General features: G+C 52.8%; 1 protein-coding gene across 3 annotated transcripts in view; it reads left to right on the forward strand.

Annotated features, from left to right (window-relative positions):
* The window catches only part of Alpl (alkaline phosphatase, biomineralization associated), a 59,781-nt gene that overhangs the window by 26,156 nt on the left and 16,644 nt on the right, over window positions 1-16,981 (forward strand). For all 3 annotated transcript variants that reach the window (XM_048443299.3, XM_048443300.3, XM_048443301.3), the window contains exons 2-3: window positions 9,546-9,692; window positions 14,133-14,252. In XM_048443299.3, coding sequence (XP_048299256.3) covers window positions 9,632-9,692; window positions 14,133-14,252 — 181 coding nt within the window. In that variant the 5' untranslated portion in view covers window positions 9,546-9,631. The remainder of the gene's footprint in view (window positions 1-9,545; window positions 9,693-14,132; window positions 14,253-16,981) is intronic.

The raw sequence follows: 16,981 nt of genomic DNA on the forward strand, positions 1-16,981 counted from the left end.
GAGGGGGTGATGGAAAGGCGACAAGAGGAGTCCTTGGGTAGACTTCAGAGAACTTTCCAGAACAGGAAGGGCAGTATACAGCTGTACCAAGGCTGGGGGTGTGTGTGCCTGGATGGCTGACGTTCCCTCCTTCAATCTTGTCCTCCTATGTGTCAGTTTCCTGCCAAGGAGGGGCATCTGCACCTGGAGACCTATGACCTGAAGCTTGCTGTGCCCACCCCGCCATGAACTGGCTTAACGCCATCTAGAGACGCTCCTCTCGGATCTAACGGCAGCCTACTCCCACCAGCACGCGTCTCTTCCTGAACCCTTAATATGAATGAATGAAATTCATTCCATCTGTGAATGAATAACGCCCTGGGCGGCGAGGATCATCACAGACACCTGCCTTGGTGGAGAGGCAGGTCCCAGGTCCCCTCTGAACCCCTGCAGCTAAAGCCAGCCTGCAGCAGGGCTTCCCTGCCCAGTGGCTGCTGGAAACCCCTGTCCCCGCTACATCTTCCCCAGCCTCTCTGCGTCAGAGAATGCTCTGAGTTCCAGTTGGCAGGGATGTGACCCGAGCTGCACCTCTGCTCTTCCTGAGGCCCAGAAGGTGGCTAGCTGGAGAACATGGAGTCATCACTAGCCTCCTGAGTGTATGTTTCCATGTCTACCTCTTCGTTTTCAACTTGAGTACATCCACCCCTCCAGAAAACCCATCTTTCCCAGTGCCCCTTTAATCCCATCCATGGAATGCCCATAACCCCCAAGAGTGCAGAGAGGCAGATGCAAAATTTTCATTGTGTTTTTATGTATGTATTTCGTGTGCGCATGTGCACATGTGGGGGTCGGGGACTGAGAGACTCAGAACCTCCATTTCTCAATCTGTGAGGGGGGACCATCATTGCCGTGCTGATAGTACAAAATGCCATAAGAGGCAAGCTGGGGGGCAGGCAGTCCCTCGGGTGGACATTAGCTCCCCCTCCAGCCCATGTGCATTCTCAGGTAACTGCCAGTTTGGGGCCTGGAAGGCCTGGTGCTGTTCTGGTTCTGAGACTGGCAGATTGGGGTTCAGATTCCATCCGTTCCCATGGTACGTGTCGACTCATCTGTAAATGGCTCAGATAGTGTTGGACACACAGTAGGTATTTTATTCTGGACTTGGATACGTCTCTCCGGAAATGTCTCTCCGGCTTGCGAATGATGGGCAACAGCTTCTGCGAGGCCCCCATCGAAGATTTCCTTTCTTTCTGAGCTTTATCGATTATTAATTTTCTAATTTTTGGCTTTCAGAGACAGGATCTTTGTGTGTGCACATGTTAAAAATTTTACCATGGGTTTCGGGTCCCCTGGAACTGAGGTTGCAGACAGTTGTGAGTTGCCATGTAGGTGCTGGGAGTTGAACCTGGGTCCTCTGGAAGAGCATTCAGTGCTCTTAACCACTGAACCTTCTCTCCAGCCCCCAGAGACAAGGTCTTATGTAGCCCCGGCTGCTTAACTGTGGAGTTGTCATAGCTTCGCTGTGGAGCTGTCTTAGCTTTGCTGTGTAGAAGTCTTAGCTTCTTTTGCTGTTGCTGTGGTAAGGTCTTCCAACAGAAGCAACTTAAAGAAAGGAAGGGTTTAATCTTAGCTCACAGTTCAAGGCGCCGTCCGTTGTGGTGCATAAGTCACAGCCATGGCAGGTGAAGCCTGAAGCAGCCGGTGAAATAGAATCCACCATCAGGAATCAGGTGAACCCACACTGCTGCTTGGTTCTTCTCCATCTTTCCCAGGCCAGGACTCTAGTCCAGGAGTGGTGCCACCAGATCTTCGAAATTCAATTTAATGATAATAGCCCCCATGGGCACACTTAAAGGCCAGTCTAGAGGATTCTAAAGTCTGTTGACGAATAACACTAGCCGGCACAATAGTGGAGGGTGGCCTCGAACTCCTGGCCCTTCTGCTGCCACTTCCTAAGTACTGAAATGACAGGCAAGCGCCATCATGCCTGGTTTACGCTGTGATGTGAATAGAGCCCAGGGCTTTCTGCACACTAGGCAAGCACTCGACCATGTGGGCCACACCCCTGGCCCTTCTTTACTTTTATCTTATAAAGTGCCTGGCACATAGTAGGTGCTTTGTTTACTGGCTGCTCAGTAATCTCTCTAGAACCTAGAACCGAGTTGGGTATACAGCAGGTGCTCAGCAAATGTTCTGGGCTGAGGCGTGGAGGAGCAAAGCTGAATGAGCAGCATCAGGTAGCCGTGCCCACAACCTCACCCAGGCCTGGAGTGGGGGAGGGGACCTTTGTGGGTTCCACCTCCTCCTTCCTGCCTAATCCCCTGAGATTAGCTCAGGGGTAACCCCTGGCTTCAGAGTCAGCAGGTTTGTGTGACAACCACATCTAAAGGCTCACTTCACTCCAAGATGGTCCTTCTGTCACCCACCCTGGACATGGTGGTCACGGCGATTGGCAGCCTCCTCCTGTTTATGCTGGCCCTGGGCCTGCTATGCTTCTTCACCTGTCGCCTGGCCAGGCCACTCAGGTAGGAGATTCTAACTCCTGTCCCTGCCAAGTGCTCTGTCCCAAATGACTGTTCATGTAGGCACTAGTCTTGGGGAAACTGAGGCCAGAAGAGGACAATCCCCTGGAGAAGGAGACGGCGGAGTCAGCCTGGGTGTGTATGTGATTGTCAGCTAGCTGGTTAGATCTTAGCTCAGTTTTCTGAACTGAGAGGTGAGGCCAGGAATACCTGTGGCTGGGAGGCCGTTTGAGCTCACGGTGAGTCTGACCGAGCTCACATGTCGACATGACAACAGAGTGCCTGGGAATGAGCATCTTTGGTCCTGTCTCTCAGATTGTCCTGGCTCTATTGATACCAGCTGGAGACTGGCGTTCTGCCAAACTCTGGAGCCACTGCCTCAGAATGCCATTGTCAGGGCCCCGGCCCAGTCACTCAGCCTCCCTCTGGTCTGCCAAGTAACTGCTTCCTCACCCAAAGCCAGAGCCCAGCCAGAGCCATTGCACTCCTGTCCTAAAGAGTCGAATCACGTAGCTGGAAGCCTGGCAGAGAGACCAGGCAATGGAAGGGGACTATGGGACAATGGGTGGCAGGCAACCCGGACTCCCCCAGACAGGGCCCAGCAGAGTCCCCGGCCCTGAGCTGCCTGAAGCCTCTGGGGTGAGGGAGAGGAGGAGTCTGAGCTGAGGCAGGAGGCTGAAGAATTTTCTGAGTCTCCAGTGCTCAGTGCCACACAGCTTTCTTAATGTGGGGCCCTGGGAATAGAGTTCAGCATCCTGGGCAGATGGTGGGCTTCAGTCTCAAAGTGCAAAGGCCTTCACTGTCTGGATCTGCAGTTCCCAAAGCTTCACCCTAGAGGGAAGAGACTCTGACCCCTCAGACTTCCCATGCAGGCTGCCCGAGCCCTTTCTGTGGCCCCCTCAGTCCTTTGTCTTGGACACTTAGGGGAAGGGAGTGGAATGAATTCTCTTTCTCAGGCCACAGGCGCTGTAGCTCTGCATCCACTCCCTTTTCTCCTTCATCCCTGTTCCCTGTGCCACCCACAGTGTTTGGTCCTCTGTGATCCTTCCTCAAGTTCTGTCCGTGCTGCAGGTTTGACAGCTAGTTTTGCTACGGATACAGCACAGCCGTAGATGTGGCGTTGTGTTACCGACATGTTTTCCTTATTATGGACAAGAGCTTGCTGGGTACTAAGCCAGTGTTAACAGGGAATTCGCCATGGTGATCTCCATAATGGTTTCCGTAAAGTTTTGCCGTAAGGCTTTGATCATTTGACCAAGTTCAAGAAAAATTGGGAGGGCCCTCTTAGAGGGGAGTTCAGGGGCTGAAGCAATTGCCTAGCGTATGTGAGGCCTGGGTTCTGTCTAGAACCGAGGGTGGACGGAGAGGAGGAAGGGAGGGAAGAAAAGAAGACTGGGGAAGAAACCCCCACAGTTCTTTTTAGCTTGGCCCTCCTAGGGCTCCCATCATGTCGTTTCCGTGCCCCGTTCCCTCACGGATGTTTTTACTGAGTCTCATCAAGGTGGTGACAGTATGCCCTTAATCCCCAAATTTACTCCTCTAGCCAAGACCTGCCAGACCCATCTCCAGCTGCCTGTTCATCCCAATGACACCTCAACCCATCACATCCAATCCATGAATTGTCCCCACAAAATCCGCTCACTCCACCTCACACCTCCAAATGCCACGCCCATGCTGAAAGATGATTCTTCCACCCTAAGATCAGAAACAAGGAAAAACCTGGTTATTTTTGCCCTTTCTGTTCCTCCTGACACTAGACGTACTGACCAATACAAAAAAAGCAAGGGGGACAGAGTGGGAAAAGCCACGTGACTAGAAAGTAGAAGGTAAAGCTTTTTACTTAAAAAAAAAAGTCATTACCTTTTATTTAGTTTCTATGTGTGTTGAGCATGCATATGTGTGTATGAGCAAGAGTGCGTGTGTGGAGGTCAGAGGAACTTTTCAGGAATACGTGCTCTCCTTCTCTCCTATGGGTCCCTGGGATCGAACTCAGGTTGTCAGGCTTGGCAGCAAGCACCTTTACCCATACAGCCTTCCCGCTGGCCCTTAAGCTCTTGGTAAATTACCTGCTTGTCTACATAGAAAATGCCAAGGAATCCCCATGTACACACAACATGCTTAGAATTTGAGTGAGTTCAGCATAGAAGGTCAAAGTGTAAAACAACAAGGGATTTCTTTTTGGTAGCATTAAAGAAACAAAGGCGGACATATACAACGACTCCCCCGCGAGAGAAGGGCCTAGGTGTAAATGTAGCAAAACCGTCTAAATTCTCTATGCTGATCAGAGTACCAGAGAGATGGAGACAGATACTGTGCTCATGATGGAAGAATCTACACCACACAGACAATGATGGCTTTCTTTATAGATACTAAAATTTTATTTTATGTGTATGAGTGCTTTGTTTGTATGTCTGTGCATCGTGTGTGTGTGTGTGTGTGTGTGTGTGTGTGTGTGTGTTGTGCCCTCAGGGTTCAGAAGAGGGCATCGGAGCCCCCCGAAACTGGAGTTACCGATGGTTGTGAGCTACCCTATGGGTGCTGGGAATCAAATTCAGGCCCTTCACGAGAGCAGCCAGTGCCTTTAACCAGAGAGCCGTATCTCTTGCCCCTATATGAATTTAAATTGATTTGTGCTGATTGTGTGTGAGAGACAGCGTGTGTGCTCACATGCCGCCATGCATGTGTGAAGCCCGAGGACAACTTGCAGGAGTCAGCTCACGCCTTCCGCCACGTGGGCTCCAGGGATAGAACTCAGGTGGTCAGGCGTGGCCACAAGCCGCCTTTATATGCTGAGCCACCTCACTGGTTGAATCTGTTGGTCACGTGGTGATAGAGGACAAATCAGGGACCACCGTGTGTAGCAATGGGGATTGTTTGATCTCAAAGGGACACACGGGCTTGGATGGCATGGCAGGTCTCCACCCTAATCATGGCGGCATTGGAGGGACCTATTCCTGAGTCAGGTCTCAGAGCCTTTGCTTTATGCTTGAGGAAATGGAGGGGTTGGGGTTGCCATAGTGATCTTGCTGCTATTTCTGGAATCAGAAGCCCTGTGGTCAAGGTTCCCTCTGCCACCGGCTAGTTTGTCAGCGTTGGCTCCTCGTGTCTCCCCTCCAAGCCTTGGTCTTGTCTTCCGTCACGGGGGACGGTAAAATGTCCTCTTTTCTCACTGCGGAAGTTGCTCATGGGAACCCCACTGGAAATCCCCTTCCAGGCCATCTCACATCGATTGTGCTCCCAAAGGGCGGCTCCGGCCTTGTAGAGAAGCAGCCATACCGTAAAGAAAGAGAGGGTTCGATTTTCAAACTGAGCCCACGGGCAGACCGTGCACCTTCTCAGTAAACAGCCAACTCCTGAACCTTAGAAGTTCCCATGGTCCTTTAGGCTCCACACCTATACCCTTGTCCTGCCTTATTCCACTCTCTCTGGTGGAATAAATACCAAAAACAAAGGGGTGCCGCACGGTTCTGCTACTGACGCCAGTGTGCTGCTGACGCCAGTGTGTGCCCACGGCTCTGGCTTTCCTGGCTCAGCCTTACATTGCTAGGGCCATGTGTGTTGCTGTACGGTGTTGTCAACCATGAGTCCTGAACTCCTGTGCGAGCTGGGAAGGACACGCGTAACACGGGCTGGCGTGGAATAAAAGGGGTCCCGTGGCAGCTGTGGTGGGTGACACCTGGTGCCTGAAGTTGCACTCATTGGCACTCTTCCGGTAGTGAGTGACCAGCACAGTCCCCCTGTGACTCCCAGGGCTAGGAGCACAGTTAAGGGACTCATGGCCTTAGGGCGCCAGATCTAGAGCCAAGAATCGAGGCCTCTCTGGGATCACATTTCAGAGGCTTTCATTACATTCCTAACAGTAGCAAGATTACAGTTGTGAAGCAGCAATGAAATTATTTTGTGGTTGGGGTCACAATAACATGAGGAGCTGTATTAAAGGGTTGCAGCGTTAGGAAGGTTGAGAACCTCTGGCTTAGAGGCTGCCGGTATAAGTGGCTAGGAGAGATCAGGAAAGCTATTTTGAAAACAGAGATGTATGTGCTAACCATTGAGGCTGTGTGAAGCTGGAGGAAATGTGTTAGAATTCATCCTGAAAGAGGTGACTTCGGGTTTAAAGAACCGTGAATACTATTAGAATGCATTAATATTTTATACCCATTTGATGGCTTTTTCTGATTTTAGGATTTGCTATGAAATTATTTGGCAACTAAAGTAGAATAAAAAATTTAGATGCTGGGCAGTGGTGGCGCACGCCTTTAATCCCAGCACTTGGGAACCAGAGGCAGGTAGATTTCTGTGAGTTTGAGGTCAGCCTGGTCTACAGAGTGAGTTCCAGGACAGCCAGGGCTACACCGTGAAACTCTGCCTCAAAAAACAAAACAAAAAGCAAAATGCATTAGAATTTGGGTTTGGGCTGGCGGGTCAATGGGGGAAAAGCTCATGTTACGCAAAGCACAAGGACCAAAGCTCGGGCACCTGGCCCCCAATGGGGAAGTCCGGGCATGCTGACACATGTCTATAACCCTAGCCCTGGGGATGGAGAGGGAGACAGGAGGACCCCCGGGGCTTGCATCACATCCAGTAAGAGACCCAGAAACCGATGTGGGGAGCAATAGAGGTGGGCACTCAAAGCCTCCACAAATAAATAAATCCACATACATATATACACAAACACACACATATACTATGCCCATGGTGTTTTTACTGTGTGTGTTCGTGTGTGTATGTGAGGGGTAGGTGCGCCGTTGAATGGTGTGCCATTTTATGTGTGTGGAAGTCAAAGAGCAACTTTCGGGAGTTAGTTCTCCCCTCCTGCTATGTGGGCCCCAGGATTCGAATCCGGGTCATCAGTCTTGGCAGCGAGCGCCTTTACCTACTGAGCCATCTCACTGGCCGAAATTGGCTTTCAAATTTAGCAGTCACCTGAGTTGACCTCAGAGTTAAGTGCAGTTGGGCACTAAAGGGAGGGTGTTCCCTCCGGATCACGACCTTCCTCTTACCCACCCTTTCTGCGCCTTTAAAGTTCCTTGTTCTGGTACGTCGGCAGTTTGTCTGTCCCAACATCTTTCATAGAGTTTTGCCATTTCGTTTCCCATCACCAGTGGGGTAATCACATCCAGCCTTGGGCTGACAGGGTAACATTATTTCCCAACGAAACGCTTGATATTTAAAGTCACACTTCTTCCCGTAGTATCCTTAGCCAGATGGTTGGACCTCCTGTAGCCAGCTGCCTTTGATCACAAGAACATGACCGCGGTTTAAAACACACTTAAGCCATTCATGCACACTCATTTTAGGTGGCTTGGGGAAAAAAAATTTAAGAGGAAATAATCATTCCCAGTCTTGCCACCCTGCACAAACCGCCAGTGGATGTTTGCTGTGTTTCTTCCAGTTCTTTAAAAACAGATTTTTTTCCTTCCTTCCTTCCTTCCTTCCTTCCTTCCTTCCTTCCTTCCTTTCTTCATCTTTTTTCAAGACAGGGCTTCTCTGTAGTTTTGGATTAAAACATTTTTAGCTGGGCATGATGGCACATGCCTTTAATCCCAGCACTCGGGAAGCAGAGGCAGGCGGATCTCTGAGTTTGAGGCCAGCCTGGTCTACAGAGTGACAGCCAGGACTGTTACACAGAGAAACCCTATTGAAAAACCAAAAAAGAAAAGAATATTGTGAAAAACTTTTACAGTGAGCTGAGATTGTTACTGTATGAAGCCTGAAGCCCAGAGTTTGGTCCCCAGCAATGGGGTGGGGGCGGGGGGCAGAATATTCTTCAAATGTCTATTGTTGTTGTTGCCCATGAGTTCAGGAGGGCCATAGTGCAGTGGGGAGGCCAGAGGACAGTGTGGGCATCACAGTCAGTTCCCTGCCTCCACCCTGCGGATCCTGCTCAGGAAATGAACCATGTCGCGTCATCGGGCTTGAGGCAAGTGCCTTTACCTTCTGAGCCACCTCCGCGGTCCCGGGGGACAGCTTTCAAAGTCAGTCCTCTCCTTCCAGGGAAGGGTCCAGCATCAGACTCATGTCCCCAGGCTTGCTTGGCAAATGGTTTTACGTGATGAGCCAGCTCCCCAGCTCCAAGGCAGAATATCTTAACAGATAACGCCAGTGCAGAAGGTGTGCCCAGGGCCAAGGAGCCTGTGGGAAGCTGCTTAGTGTGTGAGTCAGACCAAAGAAGCTTCAGTTCAAACTCAGTGGCAAGCAGCTGTCCAGCTTGCATGAGGTTTGATCTCTAGCATTGTCCCCAGCCCCCCCAAAAAGAAAAAAATTTGGGAAAATACAGAGATCATTAACAAGAAAAGAAAAGAAAAGAAAAGAAAATGCAAGTCAGTTACTGAGGCATACGCCTGTAATCCCAGAACTTGGTAGGCATAGGTAGACAGGAGTTCAAAGTCATCCTCAGCCAGTCTGAGCTACGGAGATACTTCGGCTTCTATACCTCTTACCAAAAACTGATTCGTCCTTGAAGAGAATGGGGCAAATATTGGTGTCCTGGGTACAAATACCCAGGAAACTCGGGCTGTTTTATCCTTGCTGTGTGAGGCACACGGAGTCAGAAGGCCCAGGACTCAGTAGTAGCTTTACGTCTTGAGGTGTGGTCCGTGAGCCAGCAGTAGCCAGAGCATTGCCTGAGTTTCCAGAATGGCGGACTCTAGGCTGGGCCTAGGACTGCCTTGATGGGGGACTCCAACACTGTCCTCTATCAAAAGTCTGGCATGAAAAGTCTGCCCTTGGGGAGGTTAGGCAGTGGGGGAGGGGTATATATTTGCAGTACAGATGCATTTAGGCCTGGAGAGATGACTCAGCGGTGTAGAGCACCACCTGCTCTTCTAAAGGTCCTGGGTTCAGCAACCACATGGTGGCTCACAGATGCATTTATGTATGTTTGCTTGCACAGGTGTTTATGTGATTCTGTTCCAGAGTGGTAGCCCAACACTGGGCTTTTGGTATTCAACAACTTGCCGGATGAACCAAGGAACAAAGGCCTGAATGAAGAAACTGCCCTAGGGTGGCATCCACATACCTTTTCTCCTCTTTTCTAACTTCTAGGATCGGAGCATCAATTAACGTCTGACGCTGCCAGCCCGCCTCTTCCCACCCACCCATCTGGGCTCCGGAGAGGAACGGGTCTCACCATGATCTCACCATTCTTAGTACTGGCCATTGGCACCTGCCTTACCAACTCTTTTGTGCCAGGTAGGACTGCCGGACACAGGTGAAAGGAATGGGTCAGCAGGGTTGGAGGAGAGTGTGGTCTGGGTTCAAGGTCATGGACTCATCCGAAATATCGAAGAGCTGGGAGCCAAGCGCTGCAAGCAAGACCCCCTCAGCTTGCTTTTGAACTCACCTTCAGTGGGAAGGTGTGTGGTGTGTGTTTGTGTGTGTGTGTGTGTGTGTGTGTGTGTGTGTGTGCAGGTGCCTACAGAGGCCAGAAGAGTGTCCCAGATCTCGTGGAGCTGAGTTTAAAGGCAATTGTAAGCCATCCCACATGGATGCTGGGCATCCAGCTCCTGGTCCTCTGAGAAAACAGTACATCTTCTTAACTGCTGATCCGTGTTTCTATGAGAATTTCTTTGTTTTCACCCATGGAGGCATTTCTATGATGTGGTATTGTGTTTAACCCTTTCCAACATGGAGGCCAGAAGAGAGTGTTGGATCCCCTTAGACTGGAATTAGCAAACAACTGTGAGCCACCATGTGGGTGCTGAAAATCAAACTGAAGTCCCCTAGAGGAGCAAGAGCAGCGCTAACCCCTGAGCCGCCTCTCCAGCCCTCCACCTTATTTCTGAGATGGGGGTCTCTGAACTTACATTTTTAACTAAACTAGCTGGCCAGCAATCGCTAGGATCCACCTGACTTGTTTCCCCAACATGGGTTACAGATGCATGTCGGGGATCTGAACTCACGTCCTCTTGTTTGTACAGCAAGACCTTTAGCCCTGAGCTATCCCCTCAGCTCATCTGTCCCGGCATTTCTGTAGCTAGAGTCAGCAGGAGAGCCCTCCTCGGCTCCCTCCATTGTGTGGCTAAAAGTCCTGCTGCCCTGCTCTCCATGAGCCTCAGTTTCTCCATCTGTCTGGTGGAGATAATATCACTCTTCTTTGGAGTCATTAAGGAGTTGCAGGGACTGACCTGACTTTGTACCTGACAAGAAGGGAGCTCATGGGCTGGAGAGATGGCTCAGTGACTGGCCTTCCAGAGGTCCTGAGTTCCCAGCAACACACATGGTGTCTCACAACCATCTGTAGTTAGATCTGGCGCCCTCTTCTGGCCTGCAGGCAGACATACAGGCAGAACACTATACATAATAAACATAATAAATAAATCTTAAAAGTGGGGGAGTGCAGAGAATGCTGGCTTCTTAGGAAGTCTCTTACTTTAGCAGAGGATATGGGGGCGCAGAGTGTTTGCTCCAACAGTGGTGGGGTTCCCAGGTCAGCATGTTCTCTGGAGTCCACTGAGTCCCATCCATGGGCATCCTTGGGAATCCAGGTTCACCTGAACAGGGTCCCTGTTTCTCAGCACTCCAGCCACCTGGATATGAGAGATGAGCTAGAGACAGAAAAGGAAGAGAAGCAAAAACAAAAAAAAACCCAAAAAACAAAAGACAAAAACAACAACAACAAAAAAACCAGATGGGTCTTGGGAGATGGGTCAGTCATTAAGAACACCAGCTGCTCTTCCAGAGGACCCAGGTTCAACCCCCAGCATCTACATGGCACCTCTACATGGCACCTACAAAACAGCTCATAACCATCTGTAACTCCAGCCCTTGGGGATCCAACAGAATGATGGGTTCGGTTTATATATACACATACATATACATACATACATACATACATGTATATATACATACATATGTGTGTATGTATATTTGTTTTTGTATATATTATATACTGTGTTTATATTATATATTATACATATATTATGCTTGTGGAGCCACCGTTCAGATTAGGGGGAACATTCCCAGGACAGACACTAGTTTCTCAGTGCCCCTCCCAACATCCTTTCCTGGGGCCACCACTCTGTATGTTCTGGACCCCATAATGGATTCCTGCAGTGGGTACTAATTAGTACCTTAGGACATAATGTCACATTCTGGGCATCGGTCCCTGTCATTTGTCCCTTGAGACAATGGTCTCCTGGTATTCAGTCATCCAAACTGTTATTGCTTAATACTGCCGGTTCTCTAACAAGGCAGTTGGTGTGATATTGACTCAGCCCTTCCTAGAAACAGGCTCTGGAGTCCCCTTCGGATTCCCAATCTAGCAGAGGCTGGTTAGAACGGTGGCAGGGCCAGTATTGAGAAAGATCGCGGACATGGGCAGACTGGCGTCAGTCAGGCCTGGTGTCTGCCTCGCTGCTGGGGGTAACGGGCATGTGGTCAGAATGGACCAAAGTGGCACCAAGTGACAGCAGAGGCTCTGTGACTGAGGGGGAGACTGGAATCGGCCGTGTTTGTAGAACCAGTGATCTAAGCCCGGGGACTGGTGAGATGTGGGCTCAGTTGGTCAGGAGCCGGGTTTGATCCCCAGCTGCCATGTTGAAAGCTAGAGGTGGGGACGTAAGCTCATAATCTCAGGACTGGGAAAGTGGAGACGGGGGTTCCTGGGGCTCACACAGCCAGATCAGCTCCAGGGCGCAGTGAGAAGCCTTGTCTCCTAAAAACAAGTGAGTGTCTCTGTTATAGTCTTGTGACCTCCATCACCAGCTCCCCATTCCATTCCCCCAGCCAGAAACTAGAGCGAAGCTTACCCAATGGGCAGAGCTGGACAGCAATGCCCAGGCCTCCAGGTCCCACTGGGGGTCTCTACTGTGAGGTCTGAAACTGGGGGTCCCAGCAGACACTTGTGACAGAGGAGGGACTGGAGCTTAGGGATGAAGACAGCAGGCAGAGTTTGGGGTGCAGGACACATGAGAGATCAGAGGAGGGCTGGAGGCCGGGGTGCCCAAGGCTTGAGGTAGAGTGTAGTCCCCCTCCCTGGGCTGTCCATAGCGGCCATTGCCTGGTGATGTGAGATGTCCTCAGTGGTCATTTTTGGTTTCTTCCCTTCCTGCTGGGAGGAAGGGATGCACCTCCTATGAGGTGGCTGAGGAGACACGGAAGGTATGCGTGTTTCGAACTCTTGGCACACAGGCTGGGATCCGCACAGGTGCCAGGAGCAGGCTGTCCTGAGAAGCAAGTGTGGGCCTGAACAGGCTGGAACGTGTGGCTGTATCTCCAGCCCACAGATCAGCACTGTGGCCCTGGGCTGGCCCCTTCACCTCTCCTGGCCTCTGCCTCACCCTGGCCAGAGTGGGAGGTCTCTGAAGGAGGCATCCATGCAGGGCCTTCAACCCTGGACTTTCAGTTCTGTGGGCAGGTCTAGTGGGGTCAGGGAAACCCATAGAGGAAGCTTTGTAAACAGTGGAGACCCTTTACCACATCCGGAGATGGGAGCCAAGGGAGAGGGGATACAGGTGGGAAGAAGGCGAAGGGGCATCTTCGGAACCTCTGTGAAGCAGGTGTGTCATTTCCACAGTTGGTGCGGTCCTCAAAAAGACGCTGGGTCAGCCTGGTGGTGGTGGCGCACACCCTTAATCCGAACACAAGGGAGACAGAACCAGGTGGATCTCTATGAATTTGAGGCCAGCCTGGTTCACAGAGTGGGTTCCAGGATACTAGGGTTACACATAGAAATACTGTCTCAACGACAACAAAAAAGACCCCAATCAAAAGTACAGATAACCCATTTAACAGGCAAGGAAACTGAGGCTCAGGGGAGCGATTTGCCTGAAGTACCACAGCTATGGATTGGTTACTACAGAAAGTAGAGAATGGACAAGAGGAGGGGGGAAGAAGAGAAGAGACTCTTTTTTTGTTGTATTTTGTTTTGTTTTTCGAGACAGGGTTTCACTGTAGCTTTGGAGCCTGTCCTGGAACTAGCTCTTGTAGACCAGGCTGGTCTCGAACTCACAGAGATCCGCCTGCCTCTGCCTCCTGAGTGCTGGGACTAAAGGCATGCACCACTACCACCTCGCTGAGACTCTAGTTATGAACTCTACTAGGAAGGTAGTGAGAGTTAGAGAGTGAGGGGTGGGAGTGGAGACTCAGCCAATCCCTTCCCAGCTTCCCCAACCGAAGTGCCTTGTCCGTACACGTGATGCATTCAACGAAAGGCCAGGCTTGCTTCCTGGCTCAGCTCTTAGTGTTCTCACCAAGAAGCCCCAATCCAGCTGAGCCCACTGTAATAAACAAGCCAGGTAGAGTTTATCATTGATAGCTAGCTACTTCCAGGAACTTCTGCAGCAGTTTGTTCTTGGGAAGAGGTTAAAAATTACCCTGCTTGCTGCTGATTGAAGGACAGATATGGGTTTGGCAGGGAAATCTAACTTTGCCAAAGTTTGTTTATGCTGTGTGTCTTTAGAGAAGTCACTTGGTGTCTCTGGTCTCTGGTATCTTCATTTTGAGATGTGTGAAATTACCAGTGTCCCCAGGCTTGTTTACAGGGTTTGCATGGAACCTGTTCACAAACCTTCATTATCCCCTCCATGTTTAGATAATCTCAGGACTCAGGAATGAGCTATTGGGGTGTCTGAAATTCTGGGGATGGATAACCAATTCCCCACTTTGCCAACTAACTGCTTCTATCTGCAGAAAAAGAGAAAGACCCCAATTATTGGCGACATCAAGCCCAGGAGACCTTGAAAAATGCTCTGAAACTCCAGAAACTCAACACAAATGTGGCCAAAAATGTCATCATGTTCCTGGGAGATGGTGAGGCTCGGGGCAGTGACCCAGGAAATAATGGGGCTGGGGACAGAGAGGCTGGGAATGGTGGGGCTGGGGGCAGTGACCCTGAAAATGGTGGGGCTGGGGGCAGGGAGGCTGGGAATTGTGGGGCTGGGGGCAGTGACCCTGGGAATTGTGGGGCTGGAGGCAGTGATTCTGGGAATGGTGGGGTTGGGGGCACTGACCCTAGGAATGGTGGGGCTGGGGGCAGTGACCCTGGGAATTGTGGGTCTGGGGGCAGGGAGGCTGGGAATAGTGGGGCTGGGGGCAGTGACCCTGGGAATGGTGGGGCTGGGGGCAGTGATTCTGGGAATGGTGGGGCTGGGGGCAGTGATTCTGGGAATGGTGGGGTTGGGGGCAGGGAGGCTAGGAATGGTGGAGCTGGGGGCAATGACCCTGGAAATGGTGGGGATGGGGCCAGTGATTCTGGGAATGGTGGGGCTGGAGGCAGGGAGGCTAGGAACGGTGGGGCTGGGTGCAATGACCCTGGAAATGGTGGGGCTGGGGGCAGTGAGCCTGGAAATGGTGGGGCTGGGGTCAGGGAGGCTAGGAACGGTGGGGCTAGGCGGAATGACCCTGGAAATGGTGGGGCTGGGGGCAGTGACCCTGGGAATGGTGAGGCTGGGGGCAGTGATTCTGGGAATGGTGGGGCTGGGGGCAGGGAGGCTGGGAATGGTGGGGCTGGGGACAGTGACTCTGGGAATGGTGGGGCTGGGGGAAGTGAGGCTGGGAATGGTGGGGCTGGGGGCAGTGACCCTGGGAATGGTGGGGCTGGGGAAAGTGAGGCTGGGAATGGTGGGGTTGGGGGCAGTGACCCTGGGAATGGTCGGTCTGGGGGCAGGGAGATTGGGAATGGTTGGGTTGGGGGCAGTGACCCTGGGAATGGTGGGGCTGGGGGCAATGAGGCTGGGAATGGTAGGGATGGGGGCAGTGACCCTGGGAATGGTGGGGCTGGGGGCAGGGAGGCTGGGAATAGTGGGGCTGGGGGCAATGACCCTGGGAATGGTGGGACTGGGGGCAGTGATTCTGGGAATGGTGGGGCTGGGGGCAGGGAGGCTAGGAATGGTGGAGCTGGGGGCAATGACCCTGGGAATGGTGGGTCTGGGGACAGGGAGGCTGGGAATAGTGGGTCTGGGGGCAATGACCCTGGGAATGGTGGGGCTGGGGGCAGTGATTCTGGGAATGGTGGGGCTCGGGGCAGGGAGGCTAGGAATGGTGGAGCTGGGGGCAGTGACCCTGGAAATCGTGGAGATGGGGCCAGTGATTCTGAGAATGGTGGGTCTGGGGGCAGGGAGGCCAGGAACGGTGGGGCTGGGTGCAATGACCCTGGAAATGTTGGGGCTGGGGGCAGTGAGCCTGGGAATGGTGGGGCTGGAGTCAGGGAGGCTAGGAACGGTGGGGCTAGGCGGAATGACCCTGGAAATGGTGGGGCTGGGGGCAGTGACCCTGGGAATGATGAGGCTGGGGGCAGTGATTCTGGGAATGGTGGGGCTGGGGGCAGGGAGACTGGGAATGGTGGGTCTGGGGGCAGGGAGGTTGGGAATGGTGGGGCTGGGGTTAGTGATGCTGGGAATGATGGGTCTGGGGGCAGGGAGATTGGGAATGGTGGGGTTGGGGGCAGTGACCCTGGGAATGGTGGGACTGGGGGCAGTGAGGCTGGGAATGGTGGGGCTGGGGGCAGTGACCCTGGGATTGGTGGGGCTGGGGGAAGTGAGGCTGCGAATGGTGGGGCTGGGGGCAGGGAGATTGGGAATGATGGGTCTGGGTGCAGTGACGCTGGGAATGGTGGGGCTGGGGGCAGGGAGGCTGGGAATGGTAGGGCTGGGGACAGTGACTCTGGGAATGGTGGGGCTGGGGGAAGTGAGGCTGGGAATGGTGGGGCTGGGGGCAGTGACCCTGGGAATGGTGGGGCTGGGGGCAGTGATTCTGGGAATGGTGGGGCTGGGGGCAGGGAGGCTAGGAATGGTGGAGCTGGGGGCAATGACCCTGGGAATGGTGGGTCTGGGGACAGGGAGGCTGGGAATAGTGGGTCTGGGGGCAGGGAGGCTAGGAATGGTGGAGCTGGGGGCAATGACCCTGGGAATGGTGGGTCTGGGGACAGGGAGGCTGGGAATAGTGGGTCTGGGGGCAATGACCCTGGGAATGGTGGGGCTGGGGGCAGTGATTCTGGGAATGGTGGGGCTCGGGGCAGGGAGGCTAGGAATGGTGGAGCTGGGGGCAGTGACCCTGGAAATCGTGGAGATGGGGCCAGTGATTCTGAGAATGGTGGGTCTGGGGGCAGGGAGGCCAGGAACGGTGGGGCTGGGTGCAATGACCCTGGAAATGTTGGGGCTGGGGGCAGTGAGCCTGGGAATGGTGGGGCTGGAGTCAGGGAGGCTAGGAACGGTGGGGCTAGGCGGAATGACCCTGGAAATGGTGGGGCTGGGGGCAGTGACCCTGGGAATGATGAGGCTGGGGGCAGTGATTCTGGGAATGGTGGGGCTGGGGGCAGGGAGACTGGGAATGGTGGGTCTGGGGGCAGGGAGGTTGGGAATGGTGGGGCTGGGGTTAGTGATGCTGGGAATGATGGGTCTGGGGGCAGGGAGATTGGGAATGGTGGGGTTGGGGGCAGTGACCCTGGGAATGGTGGGACTGGGGGCAGTGAGGCTGGGAATGGTGGGGCTGGGGGCAGTGACCCTGGGATTGGTGGGGCTGGGGGAAGTGAGGCTGCGAAT

The sequence above is a fragment of the Myodes glareolus genome, chromosome 6 (genome assembly GCF_982192425.1).
Source record: "Myodes glareolus chromosome 6, mMyoGla1.1, whole genome shotgun sequence".
Taxonomy (NCBI): Eukaryota; Metazoa; Chordata; class Mammalia; order Rodentia; family Cricetidae; genus Myodes; species Myodes glareolus.